Source organism: Alexandromys fortis, unplaced genomic scaffold, assembly GCF_014885135.2.
Source record: "Alexandromys fortis isolate MF-2015 unplaced genomic scaffold, M_Fortis_MF-2015_v1.1 scaffold_50, whole genome shotgun sequence".
NCBI classification, from domain to species: Eukaryota; Metazoa; Chordata; class Mammalia; order Rodentia; family Cricetidae; genus Alexandromys; species Alexandromys fortis.
In genome coordinates this window covers 3097097-3119033 of record NW_026067932.1, presented here as the reverse complement: position 1 = coordinate 3119033, position 21937 = coordinate 3097097, and the positions used below count along the sequence as shown (strand labels likewise).

General features: G+C 42.4%; 1 protein-coding gene across 5 annotated transcripts in view; it reads left to right on the top strand.

Moving 5' to 3' along the window:
* Positions 1-21937, top strand: part of Nr2c1 (nuclear receptor subfamily 2 group C member 1) — a 49119-nt gene that overhangs the window by 7061 nt on the left and 20121 nt on the right. For 3 of the 5 annotated variants that reach the window (XR_007592378.1, XM_050145635.1, XM_050145634.1), the window contains exons 2-9: positions 3216-3288; positions 6450-6644; positions 7782-7860; positions 9715-9894; positions 10309-10456; positions 10545-10635; positions 14754-14938; positions 16195-16354. Coding sequence is in view for 4 of the 5 variants with exons in the window: in XM_050145635.1 (XP_050001592.1) it covers positions 3235-3288; positions 6450-6644; positions 7782-7860; positions 9715-9894; positions 10309-10456; positions 10545-10635; positions 14754-14938; positions 16195-16354 (1092 nt within the window). In the remaining variant the exon portion in view is untranslated. Of the gene's footprint in view, positions 1-3215; positions 3289-6449; positions 6645-7781; positions 7861-9714; positions 9895-10308; positions 10457-10544; positions 10636-14753; positions 14939-16194; positions 16355-21937 lie in introns of those variants that run through there. The other 2 variants (XM_050145636.1, XM_050145638.1) reach the window with 2 other exon arrangements.

Here is a 21937-nt window from a genome sequence, read left to right as displayed (position 1 = left end):
AATAAGGATATTATATAATAGCCTGTGCACTTAGTCGCTATTACAATTTGAGGTTACAATTCTGAATTCTAGCACTCTTTAACAGACCAGAACTTGAAACTCGGACTTGGCCTCTGGTGCCGAAAATAAGCAATTTAAGGTTTTTGAAGCACAGTGGCAAATTGCGTCTCTGGGAAGGTAGAATAGTTTAAGCCATCAACAGTCTGTAGAATATGTTGGCATATGTCTGTAATTCCAATATGTAGACTCAGGAGGGTTAGGAGTTCACGGTCATCCTCAGCTACATAACAAGTTCAAAGCCATCCAGGGCCACCTGGTACCCTATCTTTAAAAACAAGGGTCTGGAGAGATGACTCAGCAGTTGAGAGCATTGGCTGCTTTCCCCGGGGGACCCACGTTCAGTTCCCAGCACCCACACTGGGCAACTCAATACTGCCTGTCATTCCATCTTCAAGGTACCAGACACTTCTTCAGCCCTCCAAACATCTTCGTTCCTGTGCACAAACCTAAGTACGTGCACATAATAAAAAATAAAAATTTTAAAGAAGAAAAATGCCCTTTTGGTCTTCTTTTTTGTGCAGTCTTGAGCACATATATTGGTCAGTGATTTGTGACATTCAGGGTGAAGAGAAAAGCCATTACCAAGGATGGAGAAGCACGGTACACTGCAAGAACTGTCTGTGCAGCTAGACTGTAAATTTAGCAAATGACAGCCCAAATCCCATAGATAAAGACCAGACTGGGATGGATATTGAGAAGATGGGTAATAGTAAATCTGTTTGTTGGATCTTTTGCAAAATAGTAAAGTGGGGTCTGGAGGGATGGCTTGCAGGCAGAGACAGGGGCATTAGTGGGACTTGCTGTCTTCAAGCCTAGCCAAGAAAACATGAACCCCAGCTTCAAGGGAAGACTCCTCCTCAAAGGATAGACAGTGATGGTGGAGGACACGCATGCCCTCCTGGCCTCCACACATGTACGTGCACACAGTCACACAAAACTTAAAAAAAAATTCTTTGAAGTTGCAATTAGAGAAATCATATTGGACTTTGAGGTCTACCACTTGAAAACTAGCTGGTTATAATCTGGCCGTCCTCAAGGACCAGAAAGGGACAACACTTAGTGTAAGCCTCGGTTGGTGGCGGCATTAAAACAGAAGTTACCAAATGACAATGTTAAAGTCATCAGAAGCTAGACTTTAAAGGGAGAGTTGCTCTTGTTTTGGATGCTTGCTGCCTTTATGTTTCTGTAAATTGAACTCTGGCCTCTTCTGGCATGCTAGGCAAACATTCTACGATGGAACTCTCCCTGGTTTAATCATGTTCACATGAAGGTAGAGGAATTACGGCTTAGAAAGACTTCACAGCGGCAGAAGGAAATCAAACACCTTTGTTCAGGGGGCTAGGTCTTTGGCTGTGTCCTGGTGATCTCTGTATGTTGTTTGTTCTAGCCTGGCCCTTCCAGCCCTGGGCTTCTTACTGTGTTTACAGTACTAGACGTGAATTCCCCTCTGTGAAGCGGGCCTCAGGTCATAGCAGAGAGCACTTGGTTATGGCCATAACAAACTTGCCACCTGTTTGTCCCAATGGGGACACTTTAGTTATCAGGTCAGTAATGTCACATCTCAAAACCTACAGCTGTGTACAACTATAGCTAACAATCCCCCAGCCTGCACAACACCTTGTTGGGAGCAGTGAGACCCCAGATCCTGAATTTCTTGTAATCCCCTGATCTGAGTGTCTACAGCTGCTCTGAGCACGAGACCTTCAGGAGTTCCTGATGGCAGGAGAGTGGTTTCTGGTGGGTTTGGCTGGGGCGTGGCTATCTCTATATAATCTGCCCCTGAACACAATAAAGGGAGCATTCTTGGGAAATTCAAGGATGATCCGTGTCGCTGTGTGTCTGTGTATTTTAACCTCCAGCCCCTTGCCCGAAGCTCGCGAACTGGGTGCCAGCGCACAGAGCGCAAACACAGAGGCGCGGTGCGCAGCAACACCTGGCACTGAAGACTAGCCAGCAGGAAAGAAGCTTCCAGCACAGTTCCAGCCTCCTTTCTCTTAGTTCCTGTGACCAGAGCAGTAGGGTCATACCGTCCAGTTCTTGTGAACAGCCAGCAGCAGCAGCAATTGCCTGTATTGTCTGTGGGTCTCAGAGACCTCCCTGACCAATAACAGGTCACAGGAAGCAGCCTGCTCCAGGGACGGGTGTTTCCATGTAATAGCATGTGACTTCTAGGAGAAGCATTTTACAACAGTTAGGACTGAGTGTACAAAAACAGAATAGTTAGATGAACCCCCAGCATGTACCTCCCTCAGCTGACAATATGTTCACCAATGCTAGTACACAGTCCATCTTGTTTTGGCTAATACAGTGGTTCTCGACCTGTGGGTCACAGCGCTTTTGTGGGTATTGATCAACCCTTTCACAGGGGTGACCTATCAGATCTCCTGCATATCAGATCCTTGTTGAAATAGGAGCGGCGGGGCTGCGTCCCCAGCACCCCAGCCGCCTGCTAGCTCATGCCCGAAATAACACACAAACTGTATTCATTTAAACACCGCTTGGCCCATGAACTCTAGCCCTTACAGGCTAATTCTCGCACCTGGACTAGCCCATTTCTAATGATGTGTTTAAGCACCCCAAGGTGCGCTTACTGGGAAGATTCTAGCCTCCGTCCATCCTGGGTCGGAGCTGCCTGGGAGAGCGGAGCCTGGTCTCTGCTCCAGAGAGCAGAGCTGTCGAGTCTACCCAGGAGAGCTGAGCATGGCGTCTCTGCTCCAGAGAGCAGAGCTCTTGGGTCTCTCCGGGAGCAGAGCAGAGTCTGACCTCACTTCCTCTTCGGCCCAGCATCCTATTCTGTTTACTCCTCCCACCTATGTTCTAACCTATCAGGGCCAGTCAAGCAGTTTCTTTATTGCTCAATGACCTTCCTCCATCAGATCCTTACCATTGCAACCTATCACAGTAACAAAGTTAGAGCTATGAAGTAGCAACGCGTAGAATTTTATGGTTGGGGTCACCACAACACGAGGCGCTGTGTTAAAGGGTCGCAGCATTGGGAACATTGAGAACCATCGGTCAAGTCCCTCGCACACCGCACTACCTTAACTGGAATTATTTCAAAGAAAATCGCAGGCGGCATATAATTCCACTTACAAATTCTTCACTAGGTATTATGTGTATAATTGTAAAAGGTTTTTTTTTTTCATCTTTGGCAGATAATTTGACAGTTAGATCATGGCGACTATAGAAGAAATTGCACATCAAATTATTGAGCAGCAGATGGGTGAGGTATGTCTAGTTTACGGTTCATTTGCTGACCTACCGAGCTTTCGCTTATGCTAAATGTCTGTACTAGCTTTTGGAGTGCAGGGTGGAGATAGCCCAGCTTTCAGATAGCGTCTCTGTGTGGTGAGAAGGAGTTAAATAATGCAGTAAATTGTGGTAAGTAGTATGGCTTCAGTCTGTACGGGGCTGTGGAATGCACATAGACTAAATGTTTATAAAAATAAATGAAAAGCTAATAAAGAGTTAGGAGTAGGAGGGGATCTGATCAGGGAATGTTGTTTGGGGATTAGGAAATCTGAGGCCAGTCTTAAATGACTACAGTCTTAAATGTGTGTGTGTGTGTGTGTGTGTGTGTGTATATATATATATAATTTATTTAACTTTATTTTATGTGCATTGGTGTGAAGGTATCAGATCACCTAGAACCAGAGTTTCAGACAGTTGTGAGCTTCCATGTGAGTACTGGGAATTGAACTCAGGTCCTCTCGAAGAGCACTCAGTGCTCTTAACCACCAAGCCATCTCTCCAGCCTCAGTTTTTTTTTTTTTTTATGGCATATGTTTTGGGGATGTTATCCAAAGTTTGTGACCTGTTACTCCCATAGACACAGTTAATTTTGACTCTTCAGTCTGAACTATTTTGACCACATCTGACATGGTTATTTCTGAAGTGATTAAAAATGCTGAGACATGTCAGGCCCCAGAAGCAAGCATCAGAAAACACAATGCTGCCTCTTAGTGACCTTCCCTGGCCTCCGTTCCCTGTAGGAAAGAGAAATAGGCCCTGCTGTGCAATAGCACCCATGACAACCAGTCTCAGGGACCAGGGAGATGGTGCCTGCTGCTAAATTTAACGACCAGAGTTTGGTCCCCAGAACCTGTATGAGGAGGAGGAAAGAGAACTCTTGAAGGTGTCCTCTCACTCCACATGCACGTTAAGGGTGCATGCTATGGAGTACATGTGTGCACATGTGCACACACGTGCACACTCATGCAAGTAAATGTTCAAAACTAAAAATATTAAAAAATAAGCAGGCTCAGTCGAGATCTGCAGTATAATCCAGGGCAGTTGGTTTAAGGTCTGAGAGTAATAACTGGATCAGACCCTTGAGGTGGCTTAGCAAGTAGAGGCCGATTCTGAGCAACCCTGGTGACATGAGTTCAAGCCCTGGGACACAGAAAGGTGGAAGGAAGGAAGCAACTTCACAGGGGTGTCCTCTGACCACCACACACATGCAGTTCTCTCTTGTGCACACGCGTGTGTACACACACACACATGCACAATAATGAGATAATAACTAGGATAGGATAGTTTGTGCAAACAAATATCTGCATAGTTCAGTCAAGTTGTATCATAACCATACTATGATATGGTTGATAAGGTTCGACTACCTCATATAAGTAAGTCTTATGATTATAGTAATGTAATAATGTAATAAAGTCTTCCTCACGATATTAGTACCTATAAAAATTATTAATTTACCTGTCAGGCTACTGGCACATGCCTACAGTCCCAGAACTCAGGAGGTAGAGGCTGGAGGATCTCAAGTTCAAGGCCAGACTGGGCATAAATAATAGTGGACAAAATGATTAATTGTAAGAAAAAAGATTAGAATGTTTATGACTTCATGAGACATAGTACCTGTTTCTTCAGTGGTCTCCCTGCCCTGCCCTGGGTTCTCCATTTGTACGCGATGTGACTCCTGAGTCCACACTGCCACTGACTTTTGCAAAGCTGCATGTCATGTTTGGTGCTATCGGTGAACACGTTCCACAGATCAACATGCTATTAAAATATTCTGTTCTTTTCTGCACTATCTCTATAAGACTGAGTTTTCTTTTTAAATTTGAACCAGAACAGCATATTCTAATAGTGCAAAGGAAGGAACAGATATGAACTTACAACTCTGTTAAATCAGATATTGAAAGAGCTCACAGAAATGTAAAACAGCACCACTCTTGCTATTGCGTATTTAGTGGAGAAATAAACTTAGCTTTCATGAAATGTTATTTCCTATTAGTGAATATGATAAGAAGTTTTTAAATGAATAAAGGGTTTTTAATTATCTTAGAAATTTTATTAGGCCTTCCCCACCCCCACTTTCTTCATTTTATTCCCATAGGACAGCCAGGGTAGAGCCAGAACATGTCCCCAGGCCTCAGGAGCGTCCTTCAGCAGGTGTTGCCAGACCTCTGTGCTGTCCTGAGCCCTCTCAAGCATTTGTACGTCTAGATAGAGCAGGACATGTCCTGTCACCGGGGGCTCTTGAGAAGCTTGGTGACATTCCCCTTGAGAGTGGTGCTTCTTGTCACGTCCCTCCTCCTGCTGGGTCACTTCTGCAGCTGATGGGGTCCTTTCCATCCTCCTGGATCTTGATGTGGTTGTCTAACTTGACAGAGAGCTGGCTCCAGACTTTTATCGAGTGTCGAGGGGTCCTGAGACCTGCGAATTGCTTACCTAGTTACTACTCTCCATTGAGACCAAGTTTATTATCTGTTTAAAGATTATTCTGTTACACTGTAGTAAATACCCTTTTACCCATCTAATGTTTCATCCCAGTGACAGGTAGGTAGGTCATGTGTGTATCTAGTTCTGTTTTCTAAAAACTAAGTGAACATTAGACTTTTAACTCACAATCATACAGTTATTTTCATTGCTACCTCATAGCTGAAATTTTGCTATTGTTAGAAATCAAAATATAAATAGTTTCTAGATAGAGGTTTGGAAAAGGTGTTGTAACCCACAGGTGAAGAACCGTTGAGTGACATGTAGTGTAGGAAGGAAGGAAGGAATCAAAGTAGTGATTAATCAGAACCAAACAATCTTGCTATCGTACTTTTATTGATTTATCCATTTATTGATTTATTTTGTATTTTTGAAACAGGGTTTCTTTGTGTAGCCCTGGCTGTTCTGGAACCTACTCTGTAAACCAGGCTGGCATCAAATTCAGAGATCATTAGAAGGAGAATTGTCATTTAAAAAGTGTATAACTTGCTATTCTAGCTTGTTTTGAGGTTAAAATTGATTCATTAAAGGAAAGCAAAAGCCAGTTATGGTAGCGGATTGTGAGTTCAAGGGCAGTCTGGCTACATAGCCAGACCTGCCTCAAAAGGAAGCAGACACAATTGGGTTAAATCGATTATTAATGTGCATGGTTGTGTTAGATTGTTACAGAGCAGCAGAGCGAGCAGAAACTCCAGATTGTGACAGCACTTGACCATAGCACGCAGGGCAAGCAGTTCATTCTGGCTAATCATGAAGCCTCCGCCCCGGGAAAGGTCTTCCTCGCCTCTCCAGATGCCGCAGGGGTCAACCAGCTGTTCTTTGCTACTCCCGATCTGTCCACACCACACCTCCAGGTAAATCACAGTAAAAAAAACATGTCTTTCTTATCAGGGAAGCAACTAACAAAAGAGTGATAGAGAAGTAAATCTGAAGAAGAAACTACAGCTCCTTAGTAGCATCCTAGTAGCTGTGCACAGTGATGCGCTCTTTATACAAGTTAATAGGCTCCGTAGTTTACTCAAGGCCCCTCCGCCTCATCTCAGCAATGACCGTTATGTGGTGTCTGTGTAGCAGTCATATTTGCATAATTATAATTAATCTGTCCACAACCAGGGACTCATTTGTGTGACACAGGGTCTCACTGTGCAGCCCAGGTTGCCTTCACACAAAGATCCTCGTCCCCTAGCCTCACACCATTTTGTCACCACCAGCTCTACTCTATATCTTTTCTGGGTCGTTTCATTGGAAAGGTTCTGAACTGTCAAAGACAGATGTCATGAAAGGCCTTAAAACTATAGAATACTGAGACGTGTTTCTATATGAATGATTTTATACATGACTAATTTCAGTGTGTATGAGTAGCTTACATTTAAAAATACTCGCGTATTTATGTGTCGCACTAAAAGGATTTATTTATTTTATATGTATGTGTGTACCTGAGGATGTTTGCATGCACAACGTGAATGCAGGTGCCTGTGGAGGTCCGAGGAAGGCGTCAGTCCCTGGAACTAGGTGTACAAATTGGTTGTGAGCCACCTGATGTGGGTGCTAGGAACCGAACCCATGACCTCTAAAGAGCAGCAAGTGCTCTCAGCCACCAGTTGGATTTTGGTGTTTTGGTTTTGTTCTTGATAGAGCTTCCCTATGTAGCCCTGGCTAGACTGGAACTAAGTGGACCAGGCTGGACTTGAATTCACAAAGAGCCTCCTGCCCTCCCCACCCCTTCTTACAATACTAGAAACAAAGGTGGTTTCTGAATGAGTTGGTGTGATTATTGTGGAACAAGGAAATAGATACTCATAGTTTTCGCCTTGATCACACTGAAGTATTTTTTCTCTGTGGAAGAAGGCTAGCTTCGCTGCTACATCCATAGAGATGTAGTTCTTAGTTGAAGGGTCACTTAGGTTGAAGCAAGCAGTGTCCCTGACTGTTCTTTCACTGTTGGACAGCATGAAGCTCTCGCTGATCAATGACGCATTTCTTCCCTAAAGCTCTTTACAGAAAATTCTCCTGACCAGGGACCAAATAAGGTTTTTGACCTCTGTGTCGTGTGTGGAGACAAAGCCTCAGGTAGGGTCAAAAATAATTCTGCATATTTTACACTATTTAAAGTAACTGCTCCTCAGCTGTGTTCCCTCTGAAATTAGAAAATAAACTGAAGAATGTTTTTATGCTTCATCTTTGTGGCCTATAGTTTCACTATTCTCTCTCTTTTTCTACTTTTCCTTCAGTGTCGTTTAATTTGATTTATAGTGGCATCAAATATTGGTTTTGTTTTCCCTGTGTAGAAGTAAACACATAAAAATTGTTAAATGTAAAAAATTATATTTGCCAAAGGGATCCCCGGTAAATGACGCGGTCCTTAATAATACATTATGTCGTTAATTTATTTTAACACGCTTCCCCTAACCCTGTTTTAGGAATTCAGAGTAGATTGGATTGCTGAAGTACAAGGTTCTTTGGTCAGTCTTTATTTGTAGTTCTGCGTTTCTGATTCAGGAATGAACCAGGCCTGGCCATGGTTAGCAACTGTGTTCAGATGGGGTCTGCTGGGGAAGTACGGCTCTAGGACCTGGGTGGGCCGTTCTCAGTTTTGTCTGGGTGCTCAGCGAGAGATCATGTAAATTCTGATCATCGCTGACTTCCTGTCAGAAGTTCTCACTCATGTCTGTTCATACATGTGCTCAGGTGTCGCTGGGGCGGAGCTTAAGGGCCCAGCTTGTCTTTGTTATATTGATTTTTTGAAATTCCATTACAAAACTCTCCATTCGAGCTTTCCCTCAAGTGTGTGTAAGTTGTTAATCATATAAAACAAATGATTGGTCAAATAACAAGTTAATTAAAATGTAATATTTGTATGAGCAGTTTGGCTGGTTGTATCAGTGTGTGAGGTGTGTGCACCTGATACCTGTGTAGGCAAGAAGGGGGTGTCGAATCCCCTGAAGCTGGAGTTGCAGATGGATGGTGGTGGGTGCTAGGAATGGGTCCTGGACCCACTGCAAGGGCAGCAGCTGGGAACTGGTTCCTGGACACGCTGCAAGGGTAGCAGCTGGGAACTGGTCCTGGACACGCTGCCAGGGTAGCAGCTGGGAACTGATCCTGGACCCGCTATAAAAGCATCAGCTGGGAACTGGTCCTGGACCCGCTGCAAGGGTAGCAGCTGGGAACTGGTCCTGGACCCACTACAAGGGTAGCAACTGCCCTTCCCACCAAGCCATCTTTTTAGCCCCAGACTATAGTCGCTTTATTATGAAGTTTATAGCTGGGCGGTGGTGGCGCACGTCTTTAATTCCAGCATTTGGGAGGCAGAGGCAGGTGGATCTCTGTGAGTTCGAGACCAGCCTGTTGCACAGAGCTAGTTCCAGGACAGGCTCCAAAGCTACTAAGAAACCCTGTCTCTAAAAAAATAAGAGTTTCCGAAGTGGAGCTGACAAAGAAAGGTTATTATCATTCCAGTACTAGGTAGCACTTTCCGTTTTCTGGAGCACAGAGCTGTAATATTAAAGCATCCACTATAGCCAAGGATGTGGACTGGTGGCAGAAGGCTTGCTTAGCATTTTCAGGTGATGGATTCCCCCAGCAGCAGGGGGCATTGTTGCATGATAGATGACATAACAGTCATTTGTGAGCTTTCTTAGGATTGGAAATTTTAATGCACATAATAGAATTTTTATGATGACTTTGTTCCTAAGTTCTCCAGTACTTTTAATGTTACGTTATAAAATTTAAAGCTGTCTATCATTAAACTTACCACAGGATATGGTTGTTTGGTTCTCTACTTAAATAAATCCTAAAAGAAAATTTTGTCAGAATCTCAAAATCACAATTTCATTTTATATATTGTTGCTTTGATAGAAAAAAACTAACTTATTTCCCTTCTAAGCTGTAGTATGTTTTGTATTTTCTTAAATATTTCATCTCTAGGGCGTCATTATGGAGCAATAACCTGCGAAGGCTGCAAAGGATTTTTTAAAAGAAGCATCCGAAAGAACCTAGTTTATTCGTGCCGCGGATCCAAAGACTGTGTAATTAATAAGCACCACCGGAACCGCTGTCAGTACTGCAGGTTACAGCGCTGCATCGCGTTCGGGATGAAGCAGGACTGTATGTACCTGCTTGGAAGGGGTGATGGTTTTTAGACCGCAGCACATGGAACGTGCATTCAAGTTAGCTCTCTAGCAGGTCAGCTCTCCGCAGGCTGTTTTGGTCACTCTTCTGTGGCTGTAATTAAACTCTGTATACATAAGGGACAGCTCCCTTCAGTTCTTGGCAGTGAGGTTTTTTAAGAGTTCTGTTTTTCTACCACAGGAGTGGCAAAATAGGAAGGCAGGATAAGATGTAAGTTGACCAGTTTCGCAAATAGGGGCAGTATCATTGAACGTGGATAGACTGTAAAGACTGACGGTCGCCTTTGGGATTCAGTCGGAAGCAGTGTCTCCCTCTGGTGACAGGAAGCTTAGATTTACAAATTCCCATAGCGTCTGTATCGTAGTATAATTATTTAACATGTTTTTATAGCCGTTCAGTGTGAAAGAAAACCCATTGAAGTGTCCCGAGAAAAGTCTTCCAACTGTGCGGCTTCCACAGAAAAAATCTACATCCGCAAAGACCTCCGAAGCCCGCTGGCTGCAACTCCAACCTTTGTGACGGATGGCGAGACCACCAGGTGCCATGCAGATGACATTAAGAAGCTGGATCCTTTGCTTCTCTTCCCACGTGAAGGAAGACTAAAATTTGGGCATCATTTGTTCCAGGTCTACAGGACTGTTGGATTCGGGAATGTTCGTAAATATTCACCAGCCTGGTATAAAAACAGAACCAGCTCTGCTGATGACACCAGATAAGGTAAGGGTGCAATTTCAAGACCCGACTCTCGACCCTCTATCGCAGTGCTGGACTTAGAGCTCTTGGCCCCTGCTGTGCTCATGAGCAACAATCCCTGTTCCTTCTTTAAAAGGCTTTACTTATTTGTATATTTTCTGTATGAGTATTTTGTCTGCGTGTATGCCTGCAGGCCAGAAGATGGCATCAGATCCCATTACTCATGATTGTGAGCCAACATGTGGTTGCTGGGAACTGAAATCATGACCTTTGGAAGAGCAGCCAGTGCTCCTAACAGCAAAACTATCTCTCCAGTCCCTAATTCCTGTTTCTAAAGCTAAAATTATTGATAGAATTCTTCACCGTGCCCCTAAAATGTTATCTTTAACATGAAAGCAACAAAAATTGAAAATATTCCCAGTTTCTTTTCTTTCACCTTGAAATCAAAGTTATTAGAAAATTAATTAATTATGTTAAACCCAAACCAGGCATAAGGATACACTTCTTGTAATCCCAGCAACTTGGATGGCTAAAGGCAGGACAGTGACCATAAGTGGAGCCAGCCTTGTCTACACTCTAGCCTGGTCTACACTCTGATTTGAGGGTCAGCTGTGATGTATTGTGAGCCCACCTGAAAAAAACCAGCAGAAGAAAAGCACAGAATTCTTGCATGTATTCCTCTTATTTTCCCTGCTAGATTTATTAATGCCAAAATACTTGACAGTTCAAGTAAAGGGAAGTTCTTGGTATCCCTCAGTCGGAACACGCATTTGAGTCTCAGGATGATGTACAGCCCCTGTTTGCCTGTGACCTCAGCCCCTGTTTGTCCTCAGCATTTCTGTGGGGTCTGGGGTCAGAGCAGAGTGAGATTGCCTGTGATCTCAGATTCCACACCCAAGTCATCTAGACTGTCCTGAGACTGGAGCAGACCTTTCTTTGTCACAGGTCTAAAGGAAAGACTTCTGTACGTGCGTGTGCACACATATACATGTGTACACGCCTGTATGCCTCCTCATGCTCATGTTCACCAAGGCTGGAGGAGATACCCTGCTCCATCGCCGTCCGCCTTGTTCCATGAGAGAGGGTCTTGCCAAACCCAGAACAAGCAGCCACATGGTTGTGTGTGCGCTGGGGATCCGAACTGAGATCTTCCTGCCTGCACAGCAGCCTCTGCTGCCCCTTAGAAGCCATCTCTCCAGCCCTAAAAGGTTTCTCTATTTAGGTAAAGTGTCACGTAAAATCTTGATAATAGGCAGGATATTCATTAAGGATCTGGGGGCACAAAAATTAATGTCTACTTAGTCACCAAAGGATGTTTCATATAAATTAAAGAATTAATAAAACCAATGAAACTTTCTGATATTATTCAGAATGGTTACATGTGCTAGATGTAGTGTTTTACACCTGTAATTCCAGCTCTCGGGAGGCAGAGGTGGGGATCACAAGCTCAGGGCTAGCATGGGCTATGCAGTAGGAAGCAGCAGGCCAACTGTGATTGGTATAGCAGGGCTCTGCATTAAAAACAATGAAACCAATCATGTATGCACAGACAAAACAAATTAACGGCTATAATGGGCAATAGAGAAGCTTAAAGGTTTTGTTATTAGGTTTGGGTGGAATAATTTGAACATTAAAAGAAGTATTATGTACTTCTGTGTATGTGTGTGCATGTATACGTGTTTGTATATGTGTGCATGTATACATGTATGTGAAGCTCCCCCCCCCATGTTGGGAGGCTTATTTAATTACTCTTCATCTTATTCGTTGAGGCAGGATCTCTCAATTGGGCCCACAGACATGGCTCTCCAGTTTGCTCCAGGGTTGCCCTCTCTGTCTTCAGAGAACTGATATTTCAGACAGGACACATGTACAGTTGCATTCACATAGACTCTAGGTATGTGAAGTTCAGTCCTGATACTTACTGTTTGTGAGCCAAGCAAATTAATCACTGACCCATCCCTTCGACCTCAAAAGCATTTAATAAATTGAAGCATTAGGTATATCAAAATTTTTTCATTGAAAATGATACTTCCAAAAGCTCATCTGTCACTATGAGAAGTTGCTGAGTGTCAACTCGTTGCTTTCAAGATTGCAAGCTAAAATGAAAGGAAACAATGAAGCCCTTCCCCGCTCTTCCTGTGCAGTGATTTTAACTAAGGCATTACAGATGCAGTCAATAATTATTCATTCTTGACAAACAAGTGCAGACAAACGGGAGGTGAAGGTGTGTGATCTGGCCTAAGAGCTGAGAGCTTGACTAGGAGTTTCTTCAACTCTGGTAAGAAGAAAGCATAACCCAGACCAAGGGTCCATTTCCTCCTGCTCTAGTGCCAGGTCTGGTCCTGCATTTCAGTTAAGACAGCGACATCTGAAGTGAACACCCACGAAACTCTATCTAATAATCGATTAGGGGTGCAATGGAAAAAGCAAGCTCACAAATACAGAACAAAGTGGATGCTGCTGCTGATCTGGCCATTGTCATCCTGCCATTATGCCCAAGGGAGAAGAGGACCAACTTCAAGCTTCTTCTCTTCTGCTTTTCTGCTGCTTGCTCCAGCCCCTACCACCCAGGAGAGAGAGCGCCACAGCAGCCCCCTCCTCAGTTTTATCCAGTCATGTGTTCTGAGAAAACCATGTACATACAGCCAGTCACCCCAAATGTCATTGGCTAACAGATCAAAATCCCACAACATTTTCCCTTTTTTTCTAATTAAGGAGGTTCTAATCCTAACATAACATACAATAAAAACAACTATCAAGTATTATCCAGAAGAAAGAAAAGGTGCTAAGAGGCACAAAAATGAAACTGCAGCCAACAAGAACATCAAGCAAGAAATACATTCTAAATATCCAGATCATAGGTAATTGGCAAATTACAGAGATTACTCCAGTAACTGTCCTATCTTGAAGAGTCCAAGTCTTGTACCTTATTCACCCTTAGCTAAGATACAAGGGGATTATAACTGTAACTGTCTAGTCTTCAACCCCATCAAAGACCTGAGAAGGAAGGCAATATTACCTAAGTAAGCAGGAAGTGCAAGCAAGTGACTTCCAAAAGATGTAAGAAATGACAGAAACCACTGGTTGCCTAAACAGTCACTCAAAGTCTCTGCAATGTTGGGGCAACCAACTTTGGCTATAGGCCTAGGATACCTGACAGACCATATTCAGAAGCAGGAAAATTTGAAAGACTGTTCTAACCTGTCTAGGCAAGGTTCAGCAGCCACTTTTTGTGTTCTGCTTGTCCAGATTGGACAGCATGCTTACTATCAGCAGTCGAGACAGGGGCAGTTCTTTGTCCAATAAACCAGTTTCGGCAAAAAGAAAACAAGTTCCACATGGAGTGTCTTTGGGAGTTGATTGGTGCTGCCAGGAGTAGATGCATCTCACGTCAACAGAACTCTAGTTGTTAAGGCATTTAAATGGCTTGTTCTTTATTTAAAAAATAAAACTAAATCTTTGGGGCTGGAAAGGTGAGATAGCCCAGAGGGTAAGAGCCTTTACTGCTCTTGTAGAGGACCCATGTTCAGTTCCCAGCACCTACATGGTAGTTCACAATCACTTGTAACGCTAGTCCCAGGGGCATCCTAATGCCTTCTGTTTGATCTCTGGGAGCACCAGGCTGCAGGTGGTGCACAGACTTCCATGCAAGCAAAACAGTCATACACATAAAATTAAAAAATTTTAATCTTAAAAAAATTTTTGGAAGTTTAACAATATTAAATCATTAATGCTAAAAAGAATTATTACCTGGTGTCCTTTTATAGAGGAAGTAACTATGACTTAGTTATATTAGCTAGTAAGTATAATTTTTGTTTTAAACTTTTCTAATTATTTTTTAAGAACTTATACCTACTTTTAAGTCTATATTTCCTCAAGAGTCTTTCTTTCCTTTTTTTTTTTTTTTTTTTTTTAGGGGCAGGCTCTCACTCTATAGCCCACACTGGCCTTGGATTTGTGGAAATCCTACCTCATCTTCTTCAGTGCTGGGATTGCAGAAATGAGCTGCTATATTCATCAATTCATTTATTAACTTGCTTTTCCTTTAGTATGCCATAACCTAGAATTTAATATTTAAGGTTTTGAAATCTATCAGTACCACTTTGCAAAATTGTAGTACTTTATTTGTTTATTTATTTAAGGTTGAGTCGTGTCAGGGTGACTTAAGCACACTGGCCAGTGTGGTCACGTCGTTAGCAAATCTCGGCAAAGCCAAAGACCTTTCTTACACCGGTGGCGACATGCCCGTGGTGGAGAGCCTGCGCAATGGGGATACGTCCTTCTGTACATTTCATCAAGATATTCAGTCCAACGGGGATGTCTCCAGGTAAAGTCTGGTCCCATCTTCCTAAACTTCATTTTGAGTTGATTAAAATGTTTTTTTTTATGTTGATGTCTGTATCTAAAAGTTTCTGAAAACAATTATTTCTATAAGAAATAGAAGAACATAAGGCATAGTAACATTTAACTGAAAATCTGCCTTTAGTGCAACATGCTGAACACGCTCCATTCTGAGTTTCCTGAGCTGTAAGTGTATATTAAAAAATTAATATTGTGGTTCGACGAGTTGGGGATTCCCTTCATTTTAAATGACAGCTGGAGTCTGACGTTTTGAAAGTTTTGTGTTTAGATGTTTTTCCTCCCTCTGGACATAGAACGGACCATGTTCCCCACCCACCACTAGAATCTGCTGATAAAGATAAATGTCAGATCTCATTGAAATAGCTGCAATGTTAAATTACTCTTAAGGAAAATAGAATCAGAATTTGGTTTTATTTTGTCAGTGTTAATACTTACAATTCAGAGATGAAATTCCTTTGAACTTTTCTCAGACTTCTGTTTATTATTTAAATACCAGCATTGTGCTGGGGTGCAACTGAGTGGCGTTTAGGTAGAGCGCTCACCTGGTTTACTCCAGGCCTGGGTGTGATTGGCTGCAAAAGACTAGAGAGGGTGAGACAGCGGCTCAGAGCCCTGGGTAATGGTTGACCATATGATGACCTCGTTTAAGGAACTCTAGAAGTTTATCATTTGACAGTCTGGGAAACTGTTTTGAATAATTACTCAGCAGCTTTAGTTATCTGTTACCCTAATCTTGAATTAATTGCCTGTGTTTCATTAAGTAGCCACAAGTGTAAAAAAAAAATTCTCCCATACTTAATGAGATGATAACTTCTTGGAAATATATATAATATTTCACGCTACCCTTACTACATTTAATCCGTTGGTTTTGCTCATCACAGAGGTCCCTGAAATACAAACTCTGCCTGCCATACAGGAAAGCTGTTTTCTGAAACCCGGTTGCTGTTTAGTTGCTTTTGTGTGCAGACCCCTCCTGACAGTGGCACTGGCTTCCGGAGCACTACACAAGCCTCTGAGCCACATCCCTGCCCTATTTGCAGAAGAATTTTAGGCTTAAATGTGTTCCCCTACCCCACCCCCAGGGCCTAGTGCTTGCTAGATAAGCAGTCTACTGAGCTCTTCCCACAGCCCCTTGACTTCATAATTCCAGAATTTTGTATAAGAACTTCATTTTATTATTGGAGATTGCCTGAGCTCATGGCTTCTGATGTCTCCTTTTAGGGCATTTAACACCCTCGCGAAAGCCTTGACCCCTGGAGAAAGCAGCACCTGTCAGAGCTCAGTAGAGGGCATGGAAGGCAGCGTGCATCTCATCCCTGAAGAGTCGAGCTACATGGAGAAAGAGGGGCCGCTTCTCAGCGATTCTCATGTAGTTTTCAGGGTATCTTATTTTTTCTTTATGTTATGCTGTTTGATTTTAATCTTCCTTTCAACAATCAAAATTTGCCTGTTACACTTTTAAAGTTAGCAATACCCATGGTGGAATTCCAGAATAGAAGCATGCCCTGCTATAGAAGGCAGGGGATCAGCTTGCTGTCAGTCAGTTGTGATAGGGCGATTAGTTGGTTAATTTTCTCAGTTTTTTAAATTTAGTGTATTTATAGTTTATGTATGAGTGCTTTGCATGTACACCTGCATGCCAGAAGAGGGCATCAGATCCTATCATAGATGGTTGTGAGCCCGGCCAGGCAGTGGTGGCTCTCGCCTTTAATCCCAACACTCAAGAGGCAGAGGCAGGTAGATCTCAGAGTTCTAAGATAGCCAGGGCTACACAGAGAAAGAGAAATTCTGTTTCAAAACAAAACAAAACAAAAAGATTTTAGAATCAGTTAGTCACGGTGGCTTTCTTTCCTTAAGGAGGGACGTCCATTGTGAGCCGAACGCGTGGCTTCTGTTCAGTGTAAACTGGTATCCGAGACCCAGATATATGGCCACGTTGGAGATGATAAAGATAAAAGTGGTGATGTGTGGGTGAGCTGCCTGCTTTAGCTGCCCCTCAGCATTATCACATGGGGTACCCATGACAGCGCATCTTAACTGCTGCTACTTTTAAAAGCCATTTTGGAAAAGGAACATTTGGAGTTTATCCTAAATCCGTTTTGTAATGGTGTAGTTCATAATGATATGAATCCCTCCACACACTCTACATATATGGTCCTACGTATGCTGGGCAAGTGCCAGTGCCCCACCACTGCTCCCCTTCTCGGCCTCTGTACACTCTGAAAATGGAAGCAATACAGGTAGACCATTAGAAGCGATACAGTTGAAGCCTAAGAAATAACTTACTAAAATGTGGTGTGCTGTTCAAATGAATATGCTAAACACAGCTGAGATCTCATCAACACCATAATTGATCCCTCTTCCTGGACCTTTGCTCTGCCGGTTGGGAATACCATTAGAAAGGGGTGTGCAAAATGATTGCGTATGCAAGGCAGAGCAGGGCTGCACCTGCTGAGGATGATTGACAGTAGATTATAAACTTACCCACATTTCTTAGGGAAGCATCAAATAAGTATCTGTACTGCCAGTAAAATTAACAAACAGAAAACAAATGTATCATCGATCAAAACACCATATAAGATTGGTATTTCAAAATTCAGCTTGGTTGAAGTAGCCACAGAAAAAAATTGACTTTTTATGATTTATGGTTTAGTAATTGCTGCAACGTGATAGAGCAATTAAACACATCAGAGAAAACAGTTTTCATGTAAAAATGTACTAAAGTTAACTTAGAAGAAATGCAAGTGTTTTACTTGCATCGATTGCATAAGGAAAATTTTCATAGGTGATATAAGAAGGGATAGGAAGAGTAATTAGTACCTAAAAGCTGTTGTCGGAGCTGTGGACAAGGGTGATCAAGGCGACATATGTGTCTCTTTGTTCTTTCATCTTGTCAAAAAAATTCATCTTTTGTGTTCTTGGTTTCATTTCCTGCTCTGGACTTAGACTGGAGGAAGGACAAGGAGAGAGATGTAGGCAGAGACCAGTGCGAGCCAAGGACAGAGAGCGTCTACAGACAGCGGCTGTTCAACATCCTTAGATTGGCTCTCAGATTTTCAGTTCTGTGAACTAAATGCTTTGGGCAGATGAATTAAATTCAAACTCTGACTTTTCCCTCTGGAGTTGGTGGGTTCTTTCTCTCCTGAAAACGGCAGCTTCTTCAACTCCCACTCCCAGTCTTTTCCTGCTCAGTTCTTCACTGGAGTTCTCGGGCCTGAGTTTCGGGGGCGACCTCATTCAGGTCTCTGACATCTCTGGTCACTGAACCAAGCAGCGTTTTGTTCCTGTGTTGCTCTGTGTCTGATTTGCATATTTTCCTATCTGTTTTTTCAGCCGAGCCATTCCACCTTCTTTTGGATGAGCTGGAGTTTTTATTTTCATGTTGTAGTAGGACTCAGATTTGTGGATTTTAATGTCTTATTCAAAGCAACCTAAATGTAGGCAGGAGAAGCCGTCTGATAATGTAACTGGAAGGAAAAAAAAATCTAGAATGATAGTGATATTTTTATTTAATGACATTTTTGAGTTATGATTTTAAAAAATCTCTTTTGCTTTTTTCTTATACGAATAATTAAAGTAAGCAGGTCTTCTGTCCTTTGAAGTAGATACATAGGACAAGGTTGAACCATTGTGAACGCTGAGCTCTCAACCCTTCCCATCCTGCAGAGCTGTGACTCCCTGTCAGCCTGTGACCAATTGTAACCATCCTGTTACTTGAATGTCCCCATTCCTGTTTGGGAGTTCGAGGCCAGCCTGGTCTACAGAGTAAATTCCAGGACAGTCGGAATTTGCTACACAGAAAAACTCCCATCTCAAAAAGCCAGTAAAAGAAAAATAAGAAATAATATTTTTCATAAAACCTATTCTGATCAGTTTCCCCTCCCCCATCTCCAGATCCTTTCCACCTCCCTACCCAACCTTCTGAGGACTCTTAATAGTAGTTTCCATAGTGGCTGTTCTAAAGTGGATCTCTTTAGAACAAACAGGCAAACAAACCAGAATAGAAAAGAAAAAGTACAAGAAATACACACATACCATAAAACACAAAATTGGAAACCATACTATACAAGCAAAAAAGATCCCACATTCTATTCCTAAAAGTAAGAATTAGGCAAACCTTTGTGCCAAATTAATTTTGAACAAAGACAAGTTTTTTTATTTAATTTTTTGATTGAAAATAGATTCTTCTCTCATATAATACATCCTGACCACAGTTTCCTTCCCTCCACTCCTTCCAGCTCCTCCCTCCCCCAGATCCACTCCCCTCTCTTTCCCTTCAGAAAAGACCAGGCCTCCAAGAGACAACAACTAAACATCGCAAAACAAGACACAATAAGACAAGGCAGAAACCCTCCTGTGGAGGCTGGACAAGGTAACCCAGTAGGAGGAAAAGAGTCCAAGAGCAGGCAAAGGAATCAGAGACACAGCCACTTCCACTGTTAGGAATCCCACAGAAACACCAAGCTAACAGCCATAACAGATACACAGACCCATGCAGGCTTCATGCTTGCCGCTTCAGTCTCTGTGAACCAATGTGAGCCCTGCTCAGCATCAGTGGGTCATGTTCTCCTGGTGTCCTCCATCCCCTCTGACTCCTACAATCTTTCCTCTCCCTCTTCCTCAGGGTTCCCTGGGTTCTGAGAAGAGGCACCCAATGGAGACCTCTAGTTTAGACTCTCTCTCTCTCTCTCTCTCTCTCTCTCTCTCTCTCTCTCTCTCTCTCTCTTTCTGCATTATGTCTTCTTGTGGGTCTCTGCACCCTCTCCTACCTGCTTCCAGAAGAATCTTCTCTGAAGATGACTGAACAAGGCACCAATCATATTTGTTTTTCTGAGTCTGGGATAACTCACACAGGGTGTTCTTTTCTAGTATCCATTGGCCAGCAAATTCGATGATGTCATTTTTAACAGCTGAGTAATACTCCATTGTGTAAATGTGTCACATTTTCTTTATTCATTCTTCAGTTGGGGGACATCTAGGTTGTTGCTAGTTTCTAGTTATTATGAATAAAGCTGCAATGAATGTAGCTGAGCAAGTGTCCTTGTGGTAGCATGGAGCATCCTTTGGGTATGTGTGTCCAAGAGTGGTATCGCTGGATCTTGAGGTAGATCGATTCCCAACCTTCTGAGGACTCGTAATAGTAGTTTCCATAGTGGCTGTACAAGTTTGCACTCCCACCAGCAATGGAAGCGGGCTCCCCTTGCTCACCAGGGTGAACTGTCACCTGTGTTACTGATTTTAGCTATTCTGACAGGTGGACAGATGGACACTCAAAGTAGTTTTAATTTGCATTTCCCTGAGGGCTAAGGATGTTGAATATTTCTTTAAGTGTTTCTCAACCATTGAGTTTCCTCTATTGAGAATTTTCTCGCTATATCTGTATTTCATTTTTTAATTGAATTATTTCTTATGTATGTATGATATATTGGATATTAATCTTCTCTGAGATGTAGAGTTGCTAAAAAAAAAATCTTTTTTTCCCATTCTGTAGCTGTCACTTTGTTCATTCGACAGTGTCCTTTGCCTTACAGAAGATAATTCCATTTCATGGGGTCCCATTTATTGTTGGTCTTACTAGTGCCTCTGCTGTGTTCTGTTCAGAAAGTTGTCTCCTGTGCCAAGGTGGTCAAGGCTGTTCCCCACTCTCTCTTTTATCAGGTTCTATGTGTCTGGTTTTATGTTGAGGTCAATTTACTTGGACTTGAGTTTTATGCAGGGTGATAAATGTGGATCTATTTGGATTCTTCTATTATATCTGTTCTTCTACATGAATATGTCCAGTTTGATCAGCACCATTTGTTGAAGATGCTGTCTCTTTTTTCATTATGCACTTCTGGTTTCTTTATCAAAACTCAGGTGTCCATAGGTGTGTCTGGGTCTTCCATCCAATTCAATTGATCCACCTGTCTGTTTTTGTGCCAGTACCATGCAGCTTGAGTTCAGGAAGCTTGAGACCTCCAGCGGTTCTTTTATCGTTCAGGGTTGTTTAGCTAGCTTGGGTTTTTGTTTGTCCATATGAAGCTGAGATTTGTCTTTTCAAGATCTGTAAACAGTTATGTTGGAATATTTATGGGGATTGCATTGAATCCGTAGATTGCTTTTGATATGTGGCCATTTTCACTATGTTAATCCTACTGATCCGTGAGCATGGGAGAGCTTCCCATTTTCTGATATCTTTTTCAATTTCCTTCTTCGGAGACTTGAAATTTTTATCACACAAGTCTTTCACTTGAGTTAGCCCAAGATATTATTTGAAGCTATTTTGAAGGGTGTTGTTTTCCTTATTTCTTTCTCAGTTCATCTGTCATTTGTATACAGGCCACTGATTTGGGGTTTTGTTTGTTTGTTGTTGTTGTTGTTTTGAGTTAGTCTTGTACCCAGACAGTTTGTTGAAAGTGTTTATCAGCTGTAGGAGTTCCCTGGTAGAATTTTTAAGGCCTGTTATGTATACTATCATATTATCTACAAATAACACTATTTTAACTGCTTCCTCTCCAATATATATCACCTTGATCTTCTTCAGTTGTCTTATTGCTCTAGCTAGAATTTAAGTGCTATATTGAATAGATATGGATAAAATGTACAACCTTGTTGAGGGAGGCTACTTGTTTGTTCCCAGCTGCCCAGACCACGAAATGATCACTCAGAAACTATATTATTTGCAGTACTGTTTGGCCAATAGCTTAAGCATATTTCTGGCTTACTCTTATATCTTAAATTAACCCATCTCCATTAATCTGTGTATCGCCATGTGACTGTGGCTTACCGGCAAGGTTCCATTCTGTGTCTATCTCCGGCGGGGCTGCATGGCTTCTCACTGACTCTGCCTACTCTCTCTCTCTTATCTTTTCCAGCCATTGGCCGAAAGCAGCTTCTTATTAACCAATGGCAATAAAATATATTCACAGTATACATCACTTCCTACATCACAGCCTTGTTGTGTTCCTGATTTCAGTGAAATTGC